Raw genomic sequence first — 20102 nt, forward strand, 5'->3', positions numbered from 1 at the left:
ACATGAAACTCTGAAAACATTTCCACCTCTATAACATGCTTTTTAAATTTTAAATAAAAAAAAGCATATTTAATTCCTGTCTGGCAAAAGCTGAGTCCTGTAGTTTCCTGGCATTGTGTGACTACTTAATCATTCTTTAAAATAATGTATGAGGCACTAGGAACTAGTTTTTGAAGATGTGCGAATGGGTCTCTGATTTCCAGTGTTAATGTGTTTCCAGCATCCTGTGTACTGTGTCAACGTAGTTGGAACACAGAATGCGCACAATCTCATTACGGTCTCTACGGACGGCAAAATGTGCTCCTGGAGCCTGGATATGCTCTCAACTCCACAGGTGGGTTTGTTTTCACCTATAGAGGAAAAAAACACCTTAGTTAAAGTCGGATACCTGCTTAATGGAACATAGTTCCTAAAAGCCAAAACCTCACATCCTATACAAACTAAAACCAATGGATGCACTTGAAAGAGTACAGCTTGCTTCCAGCAGTCTCTGCTAAGAGCCAAAACCCATTTCCTTTACCACAAATCATGTAATTATTGTAATACGTTAATACATAGGTCAGTTTCAAGTGAAAATGAAATAATCCATTTTAAAGCGCAGTAATTACAGAAGTCGCCTGTGGTATAAATTGTACTTACTCTACAGCATTGTTTAACAAATATGGACTAGATTGCGCTGCTGCTTGAACACACCCTGGGCACTAAGGGTTTCGAAGGCACAAAGGCAGAAAGCTTACTTTATTGCTTCCCTTTGGTAGCCAAAGGAACAAATGATGCAAATCAAAATTTTTAGAATTACTCTCCCCGCCCCGGAATGTTTTTTACTATTGTCTTTTCCCTCCTCTTCTGCTTTGTATTAGAAGTGAAAGGAAATCCAGGAAAAATGTCCAAACTACTACTGATTAGAGTAATGGAAAGCAAGCAAAGAATCTGATGCTGAAAGGGCTCTATGGAGAATGCCTTTTAAGTGTTATATTTTGGAGTAGTACTTTTTCTGTTCCAATGCATCACTCATTATTCATTCATCATTTCTTACACTGAAACTATGTTTTATTATCATTTTCATTAAACATCATAGGATCTGATCTTGTTTCAATATGCTTAGTAGAAACTCCTCTTAATGAATCTATTAACCGTCCATTACCATGCATTAATGTGCAATTACTATTGAGTTATTTGTTTTTCAGTGTTGACATGAGAGGTGGGACTCTTCTCTCCTAACCTTTGGCATCTAATTTAGGTCTGTGTCAAGTCTAAGTTAGTCATCAAGAGTTCCCTTTATAGTTAATCTTTTGAGAGACTGGACACATCTCAAGGACAATTCATCCCATCCAAATGTGAAATACAATTTCAGATACCACAGAGTATAGAATTGTCAAATCATAGAGCAGAAGGGACCTCTGGAGATCATCCAGTCTAATCCCTATTCAGAGTGAGGCCAACTTCAAGCTTAGATCATGCTGCTCTTGCTCATTTGAGACAACAGCATGAGTCTGGTAGTTGTGTCATGGGACTATGGGAAATAAATACTCTTCTGGAATAGAAATAGAAGCATCTAAAATGTCCCAAATATATATGTTTAGGCACATGAATCCCTTCCCGAACTTCTCACCTAAATAGAGACCAGATAAATGCCACCTTTACACATTTGCTTACTGGAATACTATATTTTGAAGCAGATTTGTAAAGGTTTGTGAACATCTCAGTTCCAGGACTTCACCACTCAGATGGAATTTCCCAGCTCCAAAACTGGCTTTCAACAAGTGAAAGCATCACATAGGAGACTGAAAAGTCAGTGCATGGCACTCTTGCAAAGAAAGGCATCAGATTTGAAGTCAGCTGTGCACCATAGCTTTGAATTGGGGGGGAGCAGAGTGTTGCTGGTTTGTGTCAGTCTGAAACTTTCCAAAGACACAGATCCAGGAGCAGTCATGTATGGCAATGGCTTAGGCACCAGGAAGAGAGGGTCCACCACAATATCTGACTGTGCTTCCACAGAGACACTAAATGATGATCTCGTTCCAGAACATTTTCATAGAAATATATGGTCCATGGGCACTCTGCCAATGCATATTCCAGGCCTTCTATTGCCTTTTTAGTAGAACTAAATGTATTTCAAAGATAAGTATAAATCAAGCAACAGTATTTCCCTATGGATTTGCAGCCTTCGACTCTCACAGGGCCTCACAGTTTATTTAGCTGCAGCAAAAAGCCCTTCTGAAAATTAGTGCTACAGGATTTGGCCCTAGAAGACTAGCAGCTTAGGTATTTTAAACATACAAAATATACCCACTTAAATAGCTAGAAAGGAAAATTGCTAAATCATTCATCCCCTTTGTGGATTCTTGGGTTTCACCATTTAAGCTGCACAATCAAAAAGTTTAGATAGGGGAAAGATCTGCTCAAAGCATATGCATCGTGCAATGGTCACAAACTGTTCATGCTAGTCATACTTGCAATAGCAAAAATGGGCATACCGATTTGCTTTGAACTATAGCTACAAAATAAAAAAAGAAAATATGCTTGCTGGCTTGTAGCTTGACGGTGGACTTGAGAGAGAATGTTTATGGCTTCAGAAATACTCTGAAAAATTGCTTAGAAAGACAGCAGTGACACTAACCCAAGTCTCTAGAGGGACAATATGGCACTATCTGATAAATGCCCCAGGTGCACATAATATTATGTGTGTTTCCTGGCAAACAACTGATTTCAAAAATGTTTGTAAATAGAAGGGTATTGTGTATTTTATTAGAGCCTTGGGCTGGCAAGTGTAGCCATTAAGGTATTATCTTTAGTTTCTGCACCATTAGTTTTTAAATTCTCACCTGTCATCTCTGCCTGATTTAAGATTATGCAGCACAGATCAGTGCATTTCAGCCACTCTGAAAGGTGTGATAGACAGTGGCAGGGGTGGCAGGAGCTGTGCATCCTAATTTTGTGTCTTCTTGCGATAGCAAGATCCAGAAACTAAAATCCTGTGATTGGGTCAAATGATTTATTCTTTCTCCCCCTCCTGCTACCCTGTATAATCATTTAGAAACAAATTAGTAAAAAAGAACACAGCAAAACAACCACAGAATAATAACTAAGCCCTGTTTTGGTAGGAGAGCATGGAGCTGGTGTACAATAAGTCCAAACCAGTGGCGGTTACAGGAATGGCTTTCCCGACTGGAGATGTCAATAACTTTGTCGTTGGCAGCGAAGAGGGGACAGTCTACACAGCTTGTCGTCATGGAAGGTGATGTTCAGTATTTTGTTCTTAAATAACATTGTGTATCTGTGTTGGTGTGAAATAGCCAAGTGTGTGTGTGTGTGGGGGGTTAATTTTTGTCTCTTGGACCAACAGTATCAGTGCTGTTCTGTTTCACGTGATGAGGATGGGAGTTGCCTAACTTTGGGCATCTGCATTATAGCCATTTATACTGGGCTAGTTGCCCTAGGCTCTCTGTGTAGTCAGTGGGGAGCAATAACTGCTTTTAGGGTTTGATTTCTCTGACCTTTTTCAGACGCCTGCTTGAAGATGACTGGCCCCTGAGAAATGCCTCTTTCTCACAGAGATTATAAGGGAAGTCTAGACAGCTAGCTCAGATGCAGATGTCTATGTCTGGGCAGGCTGAACAAGACCTAGGAGACAATGTTGTAGGGTAATCAGACCTAAACCACTTGTAAGAGATGGTAATCCACTTTATTTATTTTTTTTTACACCATTCTCAGCTTCATTGTCAGTCTCCACAGGCATATAGTAGAGAAAAGCAACTATGGGCATGTCTACTTGTGAGAAACAGAGCATGTGAGTCCAAATAAAAGGCCATCCTAATGCAGTTATATACTTTGGACTCAGGCTAGTATTTCCACCCAGTACTATGGGCTACTATGGCCCATAGCTAGCTACACTAGCAGACTAACTGGGCTGGGGTCCGTTCTCAGTGGGCAGTTTGGATATGCTCACTCCTTTTTGGAGGGCAAGAGAATTTTGTTGTACAGACAAAAACCACATCATACCATTTGGCCTCAAGGCCTGAGTCTGGGTTGCTGCCTGTTTAATTTGCTAATATAGACATAGTCACAGTGTGCCAAAAGGATGTGCTGGTTTGGGTTGAGCCTCTATCAGGATTGCACCCTGTGTTCTCTTACACAGTGTAGTCACATCCCTTCCTTGCTAAATTGTATGTCCAGACTGTAGTTTAATACTACAAAAAAAGGTCAAAATTCTGTCCTTGCCCCTCAAAACCTCTCCCTGATGGAGACAAGCCAGGGAAAAATGTACTAAGCCAGAGATATTCTATCTGCAGAGGCCAACAGCAAGGCCAGCAGTGAGGATGGAGCAAAGACTATCACTCTAAATTTTCCTGTGCGTGCACCACACTTCTGGTGTGCTGCTGACTGTAATGTGCTGAGGTCTGACTGCAGCCCTGCACGACTGACTGGCTCTTCCTCTGCCCTTAAATGTGAAGCACCCTGTCTTTTTTTTTTTTTTTTTTTTTTTTTTTTTCTCTCTATTTTGGCTATGCTACACCAGGCTGCTAGGATAATTTTTCTCAGGACATCTCTGTAACTCAGATCCAAGTTTTATCTCAGTGTTGTTCAGCTGGGGTCTGACTTTGCAATATTCTGCCCTCTGTCCTATATTTTTGCAGATACTGTGTCTGAGTAGTCTTGACAGACCATTAATGTAGGACTTGATAAAGTGACCTGGGAAAAGCTTAGTCTACTGGAGTATTTTCTAACATCATTTGGAATGATAGCCAAATTGCATTTTTTTTTCCAAATATAAAATATGTCTCTTAATGAGTAGAGTCTGAGTGCTGTGTTCCAGCACTGATCTTTTGCTTCTAAGGTGAGGAAGGTGCAAATCCATTCCAATAATTTAAACCAATTCTTTATTCTGCACACTGTAAACTCTTTCAGGATCCAGTTAGGAGCAAGGGGACTCTCCCCACAGGCCACTTCAAAGATCAGTTCCTCTTGTTCATTAAAATGAGCTGCAGCATGCTTGCATTCTCTGTTAGCTTCTGTTAGTAGTTTCATCCTCCAAGGTGCTCAAATGCCTTTTGTAAAAAACAAACACTGGTAGGTTTAAATTTTTCCCCTACACTTCACTAGTTTTCTATATTCTCTGAATTCATATTTTATCATATTTCTTCTTTTTAATGAACACTTGCTCATTTAAACACAATAGACATTGCTATACTGGTTTAAGACACATTCCTAATACTGTGCAAGTACAGTTTTATCTATATTTGTAAAATAATTTTTATTTAAGCCTGATTGATTGCTGATATCATTTCAATATTGTTTTTATTTAGGCATTATACTGATAGGCTGTGTAGTGACTGGTGGTTTGAATTGATCTTAGGCTGCTGGATAAATGAAACATGCCCAAGGGCTTTACTCACATCTGATCTTTCAAACGTGCCTGGCTTGCCCCTCACAAGAGGAAGATGGTGTCATATCCTCTTGTTCTCCTATCTTTTTAGCAAGGCCTCTCCTTGAGGAATATAAACCTTTCCCATTCCTGCCTTTCTCCCCAGAGTTTTTGGTATCATCCCATTTGGTTTTGAGAGGCTCCTGTGTTCTTCAGCGCAGCACAGTGGAAAGCCAGATGGTATTCTGGGAAAAGCTGTGTCAGAACATGAGAGATGTGCAAGATGTTGCTCCTCATGCACTGCAGCTCCACATACTGTGCTGACTGCGTGGCAAAAAGATGGGGATGAAAGAAGAGGTGTGTTTTGTACCAACAGCTGCAGGCCAAAATGCACAGAACGTGGCAGCAGAATTCAGGCCCTGGTCCAGTTGCTGCAGCAGGGCTCGAGAGGAGGACACATGACTAGGGCTGATAGGAAGTCTGCAGGAGGCCACCTTGCCATGCTCAGCAGGAGCTCTGGGTGAACACCATACTGTCAGTTTTGCTGTGCAGTGTGAGGGACCAGTTTCCTTCCATGCAGCTCCTTGCCTCTTTGGGTCCTCTGTCTTCACTGTGGCACAGAGCTGGCAGCCTTTTCACAGCTGTGGTTATTTCAAATGCATTTCTTTCCTTTGGTGATTTTTATGTAAACATGTAACTAAAACATGTAAACATGTAACTAAAAGGGTAATTTCATCATTCCCTTTTCTGTATATAGTGTGGGGCAGCACTGGTAACTGATTTGGCGCTATTTGTTTATAGGAGGAACAAAACTCTGTGCACAATCTCTCTTACAGAGTTGTATTTTTCCTACCTCATGCTAATGAAATACACATCTTCTGTAATGACTGTATAATACCTGATCATGTGAATAGTTCCTTCACATTTGATAAAAAAGGTTTTGCTTTTTGGTGACTTGGCTGACTGCTGTGGAAACTTATTTTAGATTTAAGAGGAAAAGAAGTTGTTAATGACAAGTCATTGACATATTCACTTTTTAATTTTAATGACTATTCCTTGTGATAAGAACTTACTCAGATCTATAAGCTATAATACATAATTATTTTATAATTATCCATAAGTATTATTTCAAACCATAGAGGTATACATCGTTACAGTAATGCATAACTTCAGAGGTAAGAGAATGTCTCCACATGTTGGATCTTGAATATTAATTGTATGCAGCAAAAAAGCTTTTTCAGCCAAACACCTTAGTGAAAGAAGGGAACATTACTGATTAAACGGAAGTTTAAAAGGAAACAGAAATCTAAGAGTAAAGAAAGATGTCTGGTGTTAAATCACAGTCTCTGAAAGCAATTCTCTCTTCTTCCTGCAGTAAAGCGGGCATTGGTGAAATTTTTGAAGGCCACCAAGGACCCGTTACAGGAATCAACTGTCACATGGCAGTGGGTCCAATTGACTTTTCCCATCTCTTTGTCACATCATCGTTTGACTGGACAGTCAAGTTGTGGACCACAAAGGTGAGAAATCTAAACTTGAATGGGATAGACACATCTTAGTATGTGTGAGCAACGGAAATGTGAGCAATAAAAATGAATATACAGTTCTGTGAAACTTGGAGAACACAACACCCAGTAGAACCACCTGACTATAAGATAATGACAGGGTGAATGAAAAATGTGGGACAGATTAAACAGTCTAGCCTGTTTCATTGTGCAGGCTGAGTAAAACAAGAGTGAGGGATAAAAAGAAAATTAGGTTAATATTCTAATTGTCTAAACAGTTATTTTTGTCATATACTAAAGTAGAGAGCTGCCTTTTAAATGCCAGGCTTTTGTCTTGATGGTGTCCGTGTTTGGTTCCCATCTTGAGCTGCACCCAACAGAGTTCCAATAGGGGGACGATGACCCCATCAGAAAATATCCCAGTGTGTTCCTCGGAGACACCAGGGTTTGGAGATGCTGGGACAGATGCACTTCAAATATAAATACAGAACTGTTCCCCAAGGGCAGTGTGACAGTCTTGTGCTGTAAACAGAAGCACAGTTACCTACATAATAACTTGAATCATCCTCTTCGATGGCTTCATAATGTGTTTGTTAGGGGCCTGATCCAATGCATGTGCTAACAAATAGACATCTTTTCCTGAACTTCAGTGACCACAGCTGTCAGTTTTGTCTTGAGTGTTACATTTTAGCAAACTTTTTAGGAAGCAATTTGCAAGATTTACATAATTTGCATATAACTATATATATCAGCAATAGTCAGTGGAGCAAGACTTAACCAGTGCATAAATGGGACTGGACAGTAGTCGTAGGCAGGCAGGAATGAGCCTTAGACGGTAAATATTAGAAAGGGCTGCAGGGTAACCAAGTGATAGAGAACATGGATTTTAGCTGGTTGGGGGTCTCTTGACTATTTGGTGTCCAAGATAAGGAAGCACTGATCAACGGTAATTGTTGCAAAGGAATATTGGATAGTGGAAGATGAAGCTGTATAAAAAGAAAAAGAAGTGGTGGGGACTGGGTGAAAGATGAAAAGTACTGGAGTATGTACATTCCAAATAGAGACATTCAGAATCGTCCAGGGCAAGTATCAGGCCCTCAGCTTGGGGTTAAGTCTGTCCATAAGAATCTGATCGATCAGCAGCTTGAATGAAATTGTATTAAGGAATAATAAGGCCTGGTTTTTATGTTGAACTATTGGAATTTTAGACGTTTACAGAAACATTATCACAAGCATATTTGGGGCAGAAAGACACTGCAGTTAGCATTCCACACACTGTTAGCAATCAGTGATATGCCCATCAGCATGTTTGATTACTTGAAAAAAAAAAAGTGGATTAATTTAAAATATCAAGTACTACTGCAGGTTTGTGACAGTTTACTCTAAATTGTTTTATTCCTTTGATTTCTTACTTGTAAATTTAACCTCCTATCAGCATCCAAAGCCATATTGCTTTTCTGCTCCTACTAGTGTTGTCTACTTAATCCTGTGCACATTATCCTCTTTGGTCATGAAATTCAATTCCCTTCTGTTTCACAGATTCAGAGTCAATGTCCAATTGTAAAGTGAACCATAAAAGCTCTATGTTTATATTGCCTATTGATGTTGTGTACCACCCTGGGGTGCTTACAAGAAAAGAACTTTCATAGCAGGCATTTGACTGATGGATTGAAAGCATTGTCTCCCTTAAAAACTCTGACTTGACATTTTATAATCTGTTCTTATGGTTAACACATTTTCCATCTAAAGGCAGTTCAACCAGGAGACTCAGCACAAGATTTTCACTTAACAGAAGAATAAAGGTTTTGTAGATAACACTAATAAAAGGTTCACATTTATCACCTATCATATTAGCCAATAATTAGAACCTTGGGTGCATAGGGAGCAGCCAGAATAAGTAGGAAAAGAAAAGTAATTTGTAAGGATAGTCACTTGATATCCAGGGCATTACCTGGGTCCAGATGAAATCAATAGGGCTTTCACCTTGAATTCATGCTATACCATGTGAGCAAGTCTTGGATGTAGAGCTGTCAAAGGAAAGTCCTGATGTGAAGTGTCAAGCTCTGCCCTTAATTAGGTATTGTCTGTATGATGCTTTGAAGAGGTAGAGTGCTAAGTGGAAATGCTAAGTGTTGTTAATTAATTAAGCACTAATCCTCATGAAGGAATAGCATGAGGTTAAATAATGAAATGTAAGTATTGTTATTATTACAGCAATTGCTGTGTGGAGTGGAAATTTGTAGATACTATGTCAAGGGACAGAGGCTAACCTGAAATTGTTAAAGTGTAGCAGAACATAAGCTAGTTTCAGCCAAAGCTTAGAGGATGCTTGTTTGCTGCTGAGGGATTTGGTAAAGGTCTGGATAGAGAGCTGGATTTTGTAGCTCTTTCATCTCTCCCATGTCTCCTTTATCCCTTATCCTTCCATTGAGGGGAAATGCTAATGACTGATTTTGTTTTTCTCCTCGAGTCTATGCCTAACTGATGGTTAGATGGGCAACTGAGGAGAAGAGAGATTGGTGTAACAGTGCAATAACAGCATTGCTGTAGTTCCCTGTCCATTCTTATTTTCATCTTTGCCTAATGTTCTAGTAAAGGTGATGAGTGCTATAATCAGAGGGAGGTAAGGAGATTGGCGGACTGGTAAGGGGATCGATCACCTTGTAACTATTAGCAAGGACTAACTAAGCCAGAGATCACATGTGCCTTCAGTGACTAACTCTTGCTTTTGTGTCCTTGCTCATTTTTGCATTGCTAGTATGTGCATTAATGGTAACTGCTTCTTCTCAGTGTCTCTCCTTTTGCTTTTTTTTCTAATGCTCTTCACGTCTTGCTCTTCTCTTTTGGTATTCTGTGTTGTATGTCCAGTCTGCAGCCTGTTCTGCTTATTGATAAAACCACATTTTAAACAGCAAAATTGATATTTCTGGGCTATGTACCTTTGTGTACATTTCTGTACCTTCAGTTTCTTTTTCTCATCTGTTAACTGATGATCTTGGTATGAGCCAGTCCTCCTGACTCTCTGAATAAATGATTTTACCTTGCACTTTCATAGCTTCGTATATGAAGATACCTGGTTACTGGCTCAGGTTTGTTCTAATATAATTTCAGTCAAATTAAGTGAGTCAGTGACAACCTCTTGTGTTTACAGATAGCATTGCCTGAAGTTAAAGACCCAAGTAGAGATACTGTCAAATACTATTCATGATAAAAGGACAGTAAACTTAGCAGAAACACTGTGGCAGCTTGGTGAATTCTCTCTCATAAAAATGTTCTTTTAACACTAGTCAGAAATGCTGGAGTTAATTACTTGATTTAGAGAAGTCACAGGCAGGTGATTACAGTGGATTGTAGACTAGAGACACTGAGGCTAGTGGTTGAAGGTATATAGCATTCCCCTGCCCTGTGGAAAATATTCCCATTCTAGTGAATGTCTAATTACTTGTGAAGACTCTAAGAGCTCTATGGGAGTATTCCATAAACCAGTGGTTTGGGCATTAAACCACGCCGCACAGGACTGCCTGAGTAGGACTTGAACATGTGTCTCCCCTAAGGGGAGGAAGTGAGTGCTATAAAGGTCTTGCCATTTTGCTCAAAGCTCTATCTTGTGCCTATGAACTCATTTGGTTTCATTCACAGTAGGATCTTCCTAAAGTAAAGCTTTGATTTTAATATGCTGATGCTTCGTGATGAAAACCAGTTTTGTCCACTTGAGGCTAGCCCTGCTTCTCCAGTTTGTAACAGGATGAGACTGGTCTCTGACAGTGGAATGGACCAGTAAAATGCAGAGATTTCAGAAAGAATCTGCTGGTGGCCTTAAAGTTAGTGTTCCTGGGTAAAATTGGGGGGGATGGAAGTGTGTGGGTGAATAGAACTTACATGACCAGGTCCTTAATGCATAATTTTTGCTTAAAAAAAAAAACAAAAATAATTTCTTGGCATTATTTCAGATTTTAGTCCCTTACTTTGTCTTACATACACTAAGTGTAAATGAGAGCTGGATTCAGTAAAATTTACAAAGTAGTACTACTTTCAGTCTTGAACCTGTTCATTTTTGGTGTTACTTTCTATGCTTTCCTAAATCTTTTGGGCCATTTTCAGTCTCCTCACCTTAGCACAAGAGGCAATTTAGGTATCTTCTATTGCATTTGAAGTTGGATGCTCTTAGATCCTTTATTATTTAAGGCTTCAATACTTTGGTTCTCTATGCAGCCCCTGGAAAGAAGCAGTACATACCAATATAGAAGCAGTACATATATAATGCATACATTAGATGACTCTTGGGTGTACCACTATAGTTTTCCTCCACAGCTATACAGGAGCCAGGGTCTGGCAGCTTTAGATAATCAGTTTGGGGAGCTTTGGGTGCCTTTTTTGCATTTTGAAAACCTCAGGTTATATCTAAACCAGCAGATGGGGCACCACTTCTGAGCTGCTGGGTCTGTGTTCTGCTTTGATCATCTTTCAAACTGCTACCAGGACAGAATTGACTAAGTGCTTCTTTACGCCATGCCGTACACACATACAGCCACACCTTGGTTCTGCAGACAAAAAAGCTATCCATGTATCCACAAGCAGAAGAGACCTGGGGTGTGCTCTGGCCAGATGCTAAACCAAATGATAGGGGTATCAAGGCCTCTGGCTTTCTGCAGTTAATACTCCACTGAATCTGGATACAATCTACATCTGTCTCTAGTGTCATGGTGAGTGATCTGCATAGGACTTAAGAGTTTAGGGAGGCATAAGAAATAACATCAAGAGGAAAAAGAAAAGAAATAATGATCTGTGAGGGAGACCACAGTTTTAGTCTGTTTTGAGAGTAGGTGGACTGAATACAGACTGTTCTCCCTATTTTCTTCTATAGAATCCTTTACTGTTCCCTTCCTACCACTGATTTTGGTGGGGCTGAAACTTCCAGCTCAGTGGACAATTTAACTCCTATTATTTTGGATTATTTTGGTCTCCCCCTCCACTGCTGGATTAAAACATAGGGCTTCTTCTTGAATCCACTCATAAGGCAATCCCCCTCCTTTGATCACACTCATTTCCAGTACAGACTTCTTTTTTTCTTTGATAAAAGTAATTAAAATGATTAATCTGATTAATCACTGCACAAATGCTAATTTTATCTGATTACAGAGAAAGACAAAGGGCGATAAAAGAGCATGCTGAATTTCATGGAAATGGTCTCTCTGTGGTGTGAGTTCAGAATTTTGAGTTTTGTCCAAAAACAAGGCTATGAATGAATTTGCTTCAGAACTCACTTTCTGTCAGAAGGCCAAGCTGACTTGGGGAAGAGGGTGGAGCTGCCTGTTCAGACAGGATTTTTTTAGTTTTGCCCTTTACCTCTGGAGCCAGAGGTCTGGCTCTCATCCAGTTGTACAAAAAAGATTATGGTATTTTCTAGGTAATTTTAAAGAGCAAAACCAAAGTGAGGTCAGGTGGCTTGAAATGAGCCCCAAGTTCTTCACATGAAATGTTTCTCATGATTTTGGTTTTCAGTGTAGCCATATTTGAAAAGTGATAGGAAAATATGCTTCAGCTGACTGGCATATTTAATTTACTCATGTGAACCATGTTTCTTCTTTATGAAACATTTTTGTGAAGAACTGCACACACAAAAAATAAAACAAGCACCTAAAATAGTGCAGCTGTTGTGAAAAACTCACTGGGTGAAACTCTATTTCAGAAAACCCTAACAAATCCAGTTGTAGTCACTGAAAGCTTTATTTGCATATGGAAAGCAAAATTTGATTTCAGGAGTTCATATAAGCTGTACAAAAAAAGTCGTGATCCCCTTTTCCCTCAAATCAAAATGCAAACCTCCCACTGACTGCTCTGTTGCAGAATTATGCTGAACGACCAGCCTCACATGTAATAGTAAAACATTTCAGGAAAATTTCCAGTATATAAAACACAGGGTTTATACACTAATGGGAATCTTCTCCCACCTGCTTCATGCAGCAGTCTTCTCTGTGCTATGTGAGAGACTTTTGTTATCAGTAAAAAAGAACTGTATTCAAAATCCTACAAGATTGAGTTCTCTTCAATAACAATTAGCCTCAAAATCATTGCTCGCTGACCCAAAAAAGCTCTGCAAGCATCCTGGTGATAGCAGCTACAAATACTAGTCTTGACTGTTCAGCAGACGGTGCTGTAGCATCAGGCTGTATTTGACATTCTGCAGTATTCCTCACACATCAGCCCGTACTTCCCAGCAACAGGAATGGTGAAACTGGAACAATAGAGTTGCTTGGAGGCCTGCTAATTCTGAGTTCACAAGGAACGCAGGGCCAGGTACCGTGTGATGAAGCAGTATTCTCCATGTTCAGATCAGAATCACGGGGAAGAGCCTGCCAGGCTCTGTAATTTGACCACCAAAGACACTGGAAGCAGGGCAAAGGGTGGAGAGGAAAGAGAAGGATATCAACTTCAGTGTTTCTAAACATTGGGGGAGTGAGCCTCCTAATTTAACAGCAGTAGTAAAATCCTACCACAAGATTTTTGTTCTAGAGCTTTGTCCCTGGGGTCTGGAACACACACGGCATCGAGTTTTCTGTAAACAGAAAAATAAATATGCAATTCAAGCTAACTGCCTCTCTTTAACAACCTGAGGCCTGAAGATAGTCCCATCGCCTCAAGCAGAAACAGGCAGAGGCGAGGGAGCACCGCTGCCTCTCCTGCCTGACAGGAGAGCCCTTGCATGGTGATTTGGCTTTCCCCGAAATATCCCCCTCGGTCTCCAGTCCACTTATGTGGGATATAAATGGGGAGCGACCAGTGAAGGGCCAATACCAAATCAGTTCTTCTTTGGTACTTCACACCTAAACTGGATTTGGTGATTCTTCCTTCTGCCAGTCTAGCAAAACAATACCTGACATACTTCTCAGCAAGTCCCTACAGCCCTTCTCTGAAAAAAAATCCAGAAAAATATAAACACAAAGGCAGGAGTATGAGCTACATATAAATTGTAAGTCAGTAGCTAGTCTGGGACAATAAGACCTTCTGTAGTGTTTTGAGCTTCTTAAAGAAAAAAAGAGCTATCTTTAGAAGTAGGGAGAAACTACAGAAGAAAATGTTAGTATTTTCTAAGAAATCTGGTGACTGAAATGCATAGTTAGTAGCATAGGAAGAAGTGATGGCATGCTTAAAGCACGTTTTAAATAGAAGGTGGAAAACTTACTCAACATTTAGCAATAAAATAAGAAGTCTGAAGAAATATGGAGCAAATGTCAAATACCTATACAGTGTTCTCCACCATTGCCATCCACATAACAATCACTTTTACGTGAAATAAGTTGGGCAAATGCATCAGAATGTACTAACCTCAGGTAGTAGGAACCTATAGGCACAACTGTAGTAAGTGTGGAGTAGGAGGGGCTGGGAATAAAACTGGGTGATCTAAAACACAGAATCAAGCATAAACCAGTCTGGCTAGTAGGAACTGAGGAGAAAATGAGCTGGGGAACATTACATGGTGCCTCATGGTAACCCAGTCTGCATATCGGTCTCTGCATGCAATCTTTCCTAAGTCTGTTTCGTAGCGTTTCGAGGCCATGCATACCTCCTGATACATTGGAAAGTTCAGCTATGGCAAGCAGATGTCTTTCATTAATTCATCTACATTTAGAAATTAATGATCAACTAATACACATTTATATCAAACTCACTGAAAACAGTTCCTCAACTAATATGCACTAGTAAAGAGGCATGCCATACCTCATGCTTTTTTTCTTGATAAAGTAAAAAAGTCTTTCTCTGTTAACTAAGTGGGAGGGCAGGGTAGAAGAAAGCTGAAAGACCAAAGTGAACAACATAAGTCTAGCAGCACAGCCTGAATGTGTTACATCTCTGCAGAGAGCTTAAAACAGTAAGGAGGATTAACCAAATCAACAGTTTACCTGTCAGTATAATTTACAGGCTATCTCCACACACACTGAAATCTTTGCTGTCTGACTTTCCGATGTTCCTAAAAGTCAGGTGATGTCTGACTTCCCAAGTTCTTTTATTCTTTTTCTCCATGCCACAGTGTTAGACATTGAGATCGGTTCTCATTAAAACCGCCTGTGCCAATCATCAAACCTTTTTTCCTTTGCTTCCTTCTTGTAAGCTCACCCATGACGCTTTGACTTTGAAGGAAACCACAAAAATGTAATCATCATGCTATCTCCAGACTCGGTCTGCTCTCATACCCCCTTCCCTTTCAGTCCCACCCTTATCCCCCTCCTCCATCTATAATAATTCCCACATGTTTATGCAAAAATATTGGACTTTCTAAAATTATTGACAATTAAGAGAGGCAACAGTTTCAGCATCTCTGCAACAACAGTGATTTATAAATGTGAAAAACTTTCTGCCTTGACTGTCAGCAACCTTTAGGATGCCAAAAAAAACAATCAGTTTAGTAACCCCACAGTACTTAAATAAAACAGGGCCTTGAAGAGTATAGGGATCATTTCCACACTGGTTTCTTCCTCCTGTCCCTACTGAATCTAAAAATAAAGCCTGTTCCCTTGTCTGAAAATGCCATTTAGAGCTGATTTAGGGACTTAATCACCTGATAGCGTGTCTAAGACTTTTTGTAAATGGATGCAGGCACCATCATCTTTGAAGTGTCAGAAAAGGTGCATGTATTGGGAAACAATTTTGTGAGGCACTGAATTTCTGTCATTCCCACTGCCTTCTTTAGGAGCTCAGCATTTTGAAGAATTTTCCTCCATACATTGTAAACAAAGTAAGTGCAATGCATCTAACAGCGAATATTTACAGACTTGAGGAGCAATAGTCCAGTAAATGGTAATGTTTCCATTTATTTCAAGAGGGCCAGGCAACCAATCACACCCTGAAAAGTGAAGGTCAAAGCAGAGGGGGGCTTTATTGTTTGACAACCTGTTTAAACAATACTGGACCATAATATTTAAAAATACGGATAGTATCCCACTAGCATAATGCACTAATCATTGTCCATAGACACTATAGGCTGTGGACCATATCTTAGGGTACTTACATGTACATAGGTCATAGCCCAGGGAAGTGCCCACTGAGTCCATGGGCTTGTCTGTGATTCAGGAGTGAATCTAATGGCCAGAAGGAGAGATTATTCATATAGCTCAATTTATTAGCCTGTGAAATCAGGTGGCTAAAGCCAAAGAGCATAAACATCCCCCATTTGCTCTCCCACTGTCACCTTTGAAGGTCTGGCTAGGCCTGGAGAAGGTGGAGCAGACTGCAAGTTGTTAATTGTATAGTACTGGGGTGCATGAGATAGCAATGCCTTTTGGCATAATGCAGATGACCTTTGCTGAGCCATCGTGGATGTACCTGCAACTAGCACCTCTGATTTATGGCATTCTAGTGCTAGCTCTGCCCAGACAATTTAACAGTTCCTGGGACAACTATGTCTTTTTAAAGTATACATAGCAGAGTAGGACAGAACTGAGTCTGTGGACTTATTCCCCCACTACAAGATATAATAACAAATAACCCCAAACAAGTGTTTTCACCCCAAACAGCTACTAACTGGCATCATCAGAAAGGAAGAGATGAACCTGTATTCAACAGAGTAGTAAGCTGCCTCTCAAGATGGAGAGACTGAGCCTAGCAGTCTTGGTCTATAAACAGTGGAAGAGCCCAGATCCTAACCTAAGTGTTAGTCCCTTGAACTATGCCTTATTCTGATTTCTTTTGTATTCCTTTCTGACAGCTTTACATTTGTTTAAATATAGACAGCACAGACTGGCTTAACTGTATGCTATGTATGCAAGAAGTGATATCATTTTTTGATGTTATTTGTAGTTTGTTTTTTTAATGAATAAAGTCTATTTATACAAGCTGCCTCGTATAGAGGCCAAATTCCCTGTTTTTTTTCCAAGGCCAGGCCCAACAGCAGCCACTCTGCTCAAGATCACTCTGAGATTATTCTTTCCAAGTGCTCAAGAATAAAAGTTTGAGCCTAAATAAACATATCAGTCAGTTTGGAAAGTTTCTATGCCAAAAACTAATGAATCTGTCATATTTGCAGCACACCTAAACAAAAAAGGTAGCTTAAATCAGTTTATAACTGCACTTCATTCATGGTTGTTGTTAATCATTGTAAGCCAGAACTGAAGATCTGTCCCATTGTCTTTAGAATGAAAGATGAGGGAGTGAAAACTAAAAAGGGGTGACAAAATGCTCTGTAAATAGAATATATGGTGTAACATCTGTGCTGTTGAATGCACAGTCTAGGGAAGTACCTTTAGGTGGAGCTGATACCCATAGAAATTGTGCCAATGTGTAAAGCTTTCTTTCAGAAAGAGGCAAAGCCAATAGCTTTTTCTATGGCTTTTAAGAAGTCAGATGCTAGTTAAAACCTGTGAATATGTATACATTCCTTTATATGGATAATTAGCCACTTTATGTGTGGCGCCTCCTGGATTAAAGAAAATTTTTCTATGCAAATAAGAAATGAAATAGACTGGTCAAATTTATATGTGGAAAAATACCTCTTTTATATAAACATGTAATACTTAGATGAGTTTATTATTTCATTGGCAAGTGCTAATTCCTAGACAGCTCCCATGCATTTAAAATCTGTTGTTCACTCAGCATTCTGTTAAAGAATGCCTGTATACAAACACTGAGGATGAACAATGGATTTTGTAGGCACATGTTTAAATAAATGAGACAAAAACACGTGTCTTAGAACTGCTTCCCCCCTCCCTTTTTTTTCACTAAATACTCAAATTCTGATCCTACCGAAATCAATGGCAAAACTTCATTGACTTCAGTAGGGTCAGATTTTTAGCCCAAACTGTCTTTTTCAGTAATACATAGATTTGGTCCAAGTTTGTCTCACTATTGCTTTGAACTATTTCTTCTGTTCTTTTGAATAACAGAGTGGGTTGATATTTAAGAATGAAAGCTCATCAAGTTTAAATTTCAGTTGTTTTTGTAATAATAGCCATATGTTTGTCGTAGATTGTGTAAGTCTGAATTTTTGGTAATTTAAAACTGCTTTAAAGTGACCTTTGCATGGTTCCACATTTTAACATTTTCTAGAAGTGGTTGGTATTGGTCTTTTCGCATAAATCCTTACATTAAAAGAATATGCAGGCCTAGGCCCTTAACAGGCTTATAGTAAGCAGTTCCTGCAAACATTTATAAACACACTTAAACTTTCAAATCGAGTCTTCACATTGAAATCAACGTTAACTGCTCTCAGTAGGTAAAGTCAGATCAAGATGAAATGTTAGCTTTTAAGAAAGAGCATTATCTTTTCTTTAATTATGGTAGACTGGTTGCTAAGCAAGATGAGATCTTTAGGTTGAGCCTCTACAGCTGTTCTTATGGTCTTCTCTATTTAAAGGGTGCAGTACATAAAGAAATTGTATGGGAAATAAAATTTTTTCCTAGTAGCAGGTTAGTGTTACTGGGGAAACTATGAAGGCTGTACAGCCCAGCCCTACTACCACTGCTTGGTAGTGCCACGTGATAGGTTTTCTTCCCATTTTCCCAACCACATTGCAGTGGTATCTCGTCTTTTACTTGGGCTGCTTGGGTGGCATAAAGTTCTTGCTTCTCTGTAATGCTCCATACCCTCTTCACCTTCATTCGTGTCTCACTCCTTGCATGTCTAAAAGGCCACATTATTCTGCTCATACAGATTTTCCCGACTTCATATCTGGCTTTGAGTCTTTTCACTGTTATGGTAGATGCAATATGCAGTGCATATCTGCAGTGCTTTTCACTGCACACCCCCAGCACCTCAAAGCGTTTTCACTTTGCAAACAGGGAAACTGAGGCACATTCGCTGAAGTTGTTTGCCTGAGATTGTAGAGTAAATCAACAGCAAGATTCAGACTGGAACTACATCTCCTGACCTCTTCCTTCCAGTGTCTGTTCTTTAGTCATGAGCTGGAAAATAGCCTAACAGAACTGAAAGTGCATAAAAAGTGTCACACTCAAAATAAGATCAAAACAAGTTTTGGTATGTCAACAAAAAAGAAATGTTGATTGAAATGTGCTGTGGTTTGATTGATATCTTAATGGTCCCCTTACTTGTGTGGAACTTTTTTACTTCTCCTATGACATTTAATATTAAAGTGCTGTGTGTGCAGCACATTTTCCATGTATGAGAAGGATATTGGCCACCTAACAGTTGGCCAGATTTCCTTTACCTTAAATATACTATTGTGTTCAAAGAACAGTTATTCAGCATTTAGATGGTTGATATATTTGAACCTAAATCAGATGGTTTTGGTGAAAATGTACAGTATGGTAGACAGGCATTGTGGATCTATATGCCCCCCTCTAAATTCTGTTTCCTGACTCAATGGCTGAAGAAATTCACTGTCACATTTCCTATGAAGTACCTCTGCCTCTTGAAAGGCTTAGTCTTCATTTGGCCCTCAATACTGCAAATGCTTTAGCACAGGCATGCAAGTAATTCCATTAACACATGTAAGTAACTCCACTGGTACTGATCATACACTAAGCAGATACATATGTGTTTGCAGAATCAGGTCTTGTTTAGGTAAGAAAATATTCTTGTAGGTTTTTTTTTCTTTTTGCAAAACTCCAGTTTTGGAAAGGAAATAAAAATGTTATATAAATTTCAGGCAATAAATTCAAGCTCCAATATCATTTTATTGTCAAATAAAACAAAATGTTTAATATTCTTAGGAAATACACAAAAATATTAGGCCAATTATGAAAACTTGGGACCTGATCCTGCAGCCATACAAAGTGTCTTCTATTAATTCAAGTATAATAAAAATTGGCATATAGAATTCAATCCTGTTGTATTTGCAGGCAAAGGCATGCAATTAAACCTCTGAATATTTATAGTTTTGTACTACCTATAATAAATAGAAATATTTTAAAACTATTTACAGTACTGCAGTAAAAATATTTCATATGCACACTGACAAATAGTGCAGATATAGAGATACATGTGCATATATGCACTCTCCCATATGCAGAGGTATAGTTTTTGCAGCCCAAACATCAAACGAAGCATTATGTAGTGCAGGAGGACAGAAAATAAAACTGGCAAGGACCTACTTGTAAATAGAGATTAAGCTGATTGCTTTATTATTCAAAATAAGTAATATACAAAAGAAAAAGAATAATTACAGTCAGTCACGTCAGTTTTAGGAAAAATGATTTACAGCCACATAAATATATTGTAGGCATTCCTAATATTAACATAAATTGTTTCCTTTGTAAAATGAAGAGGTGTATTCTGAAGT

At 39.2% G+C, this 20102-nt stretch overlaps 1 protein-coding gene across 5 annotated transcripts in view; it reads left to right on the plus strand.

Annotated features, from left to right (window-relative positions):
• DYNC1I1 (dynein cytoplasmic 1 intermediate chain 1) overlaps nt 1-20102 on the plus strand; it is a 191988-nt gene that overhangs the window by 144341 nt on the left and 27545 nt on the right. For all 5 annotated transcript variants that reach the window (XM_062567754.1, XM_062567757.1, XM_062567756.1 and 2 more), the window contains 3 exons: nt 221-334; nt 3105-3238; nt 6741-6885. In XM_062567754.1, coding sequence (XP_062423738.1) covers nt 221-334; nt 3105-3238; nt 6741-6885 — 393 coding nt within the window. The remainder of the gene's footprint in view (nt 1-220; nt 335-3104; nt 3239-6740; nt 6886-20102) is intronic.

This window comes from Rhea pennata, chromosome 2 (genome assembly GCF_028389875.1).
Source record: "Rhea pennata isolate bPtePen1 chromosome 2, bPtePen1.pri, whole genome shotgun sequence".
NCBI classification, from domain to species: Eukaryota; Metazoa; Chordata; class Aves; order Rheiformes; family Rheidae; genus Rhea; species Rhea pennata.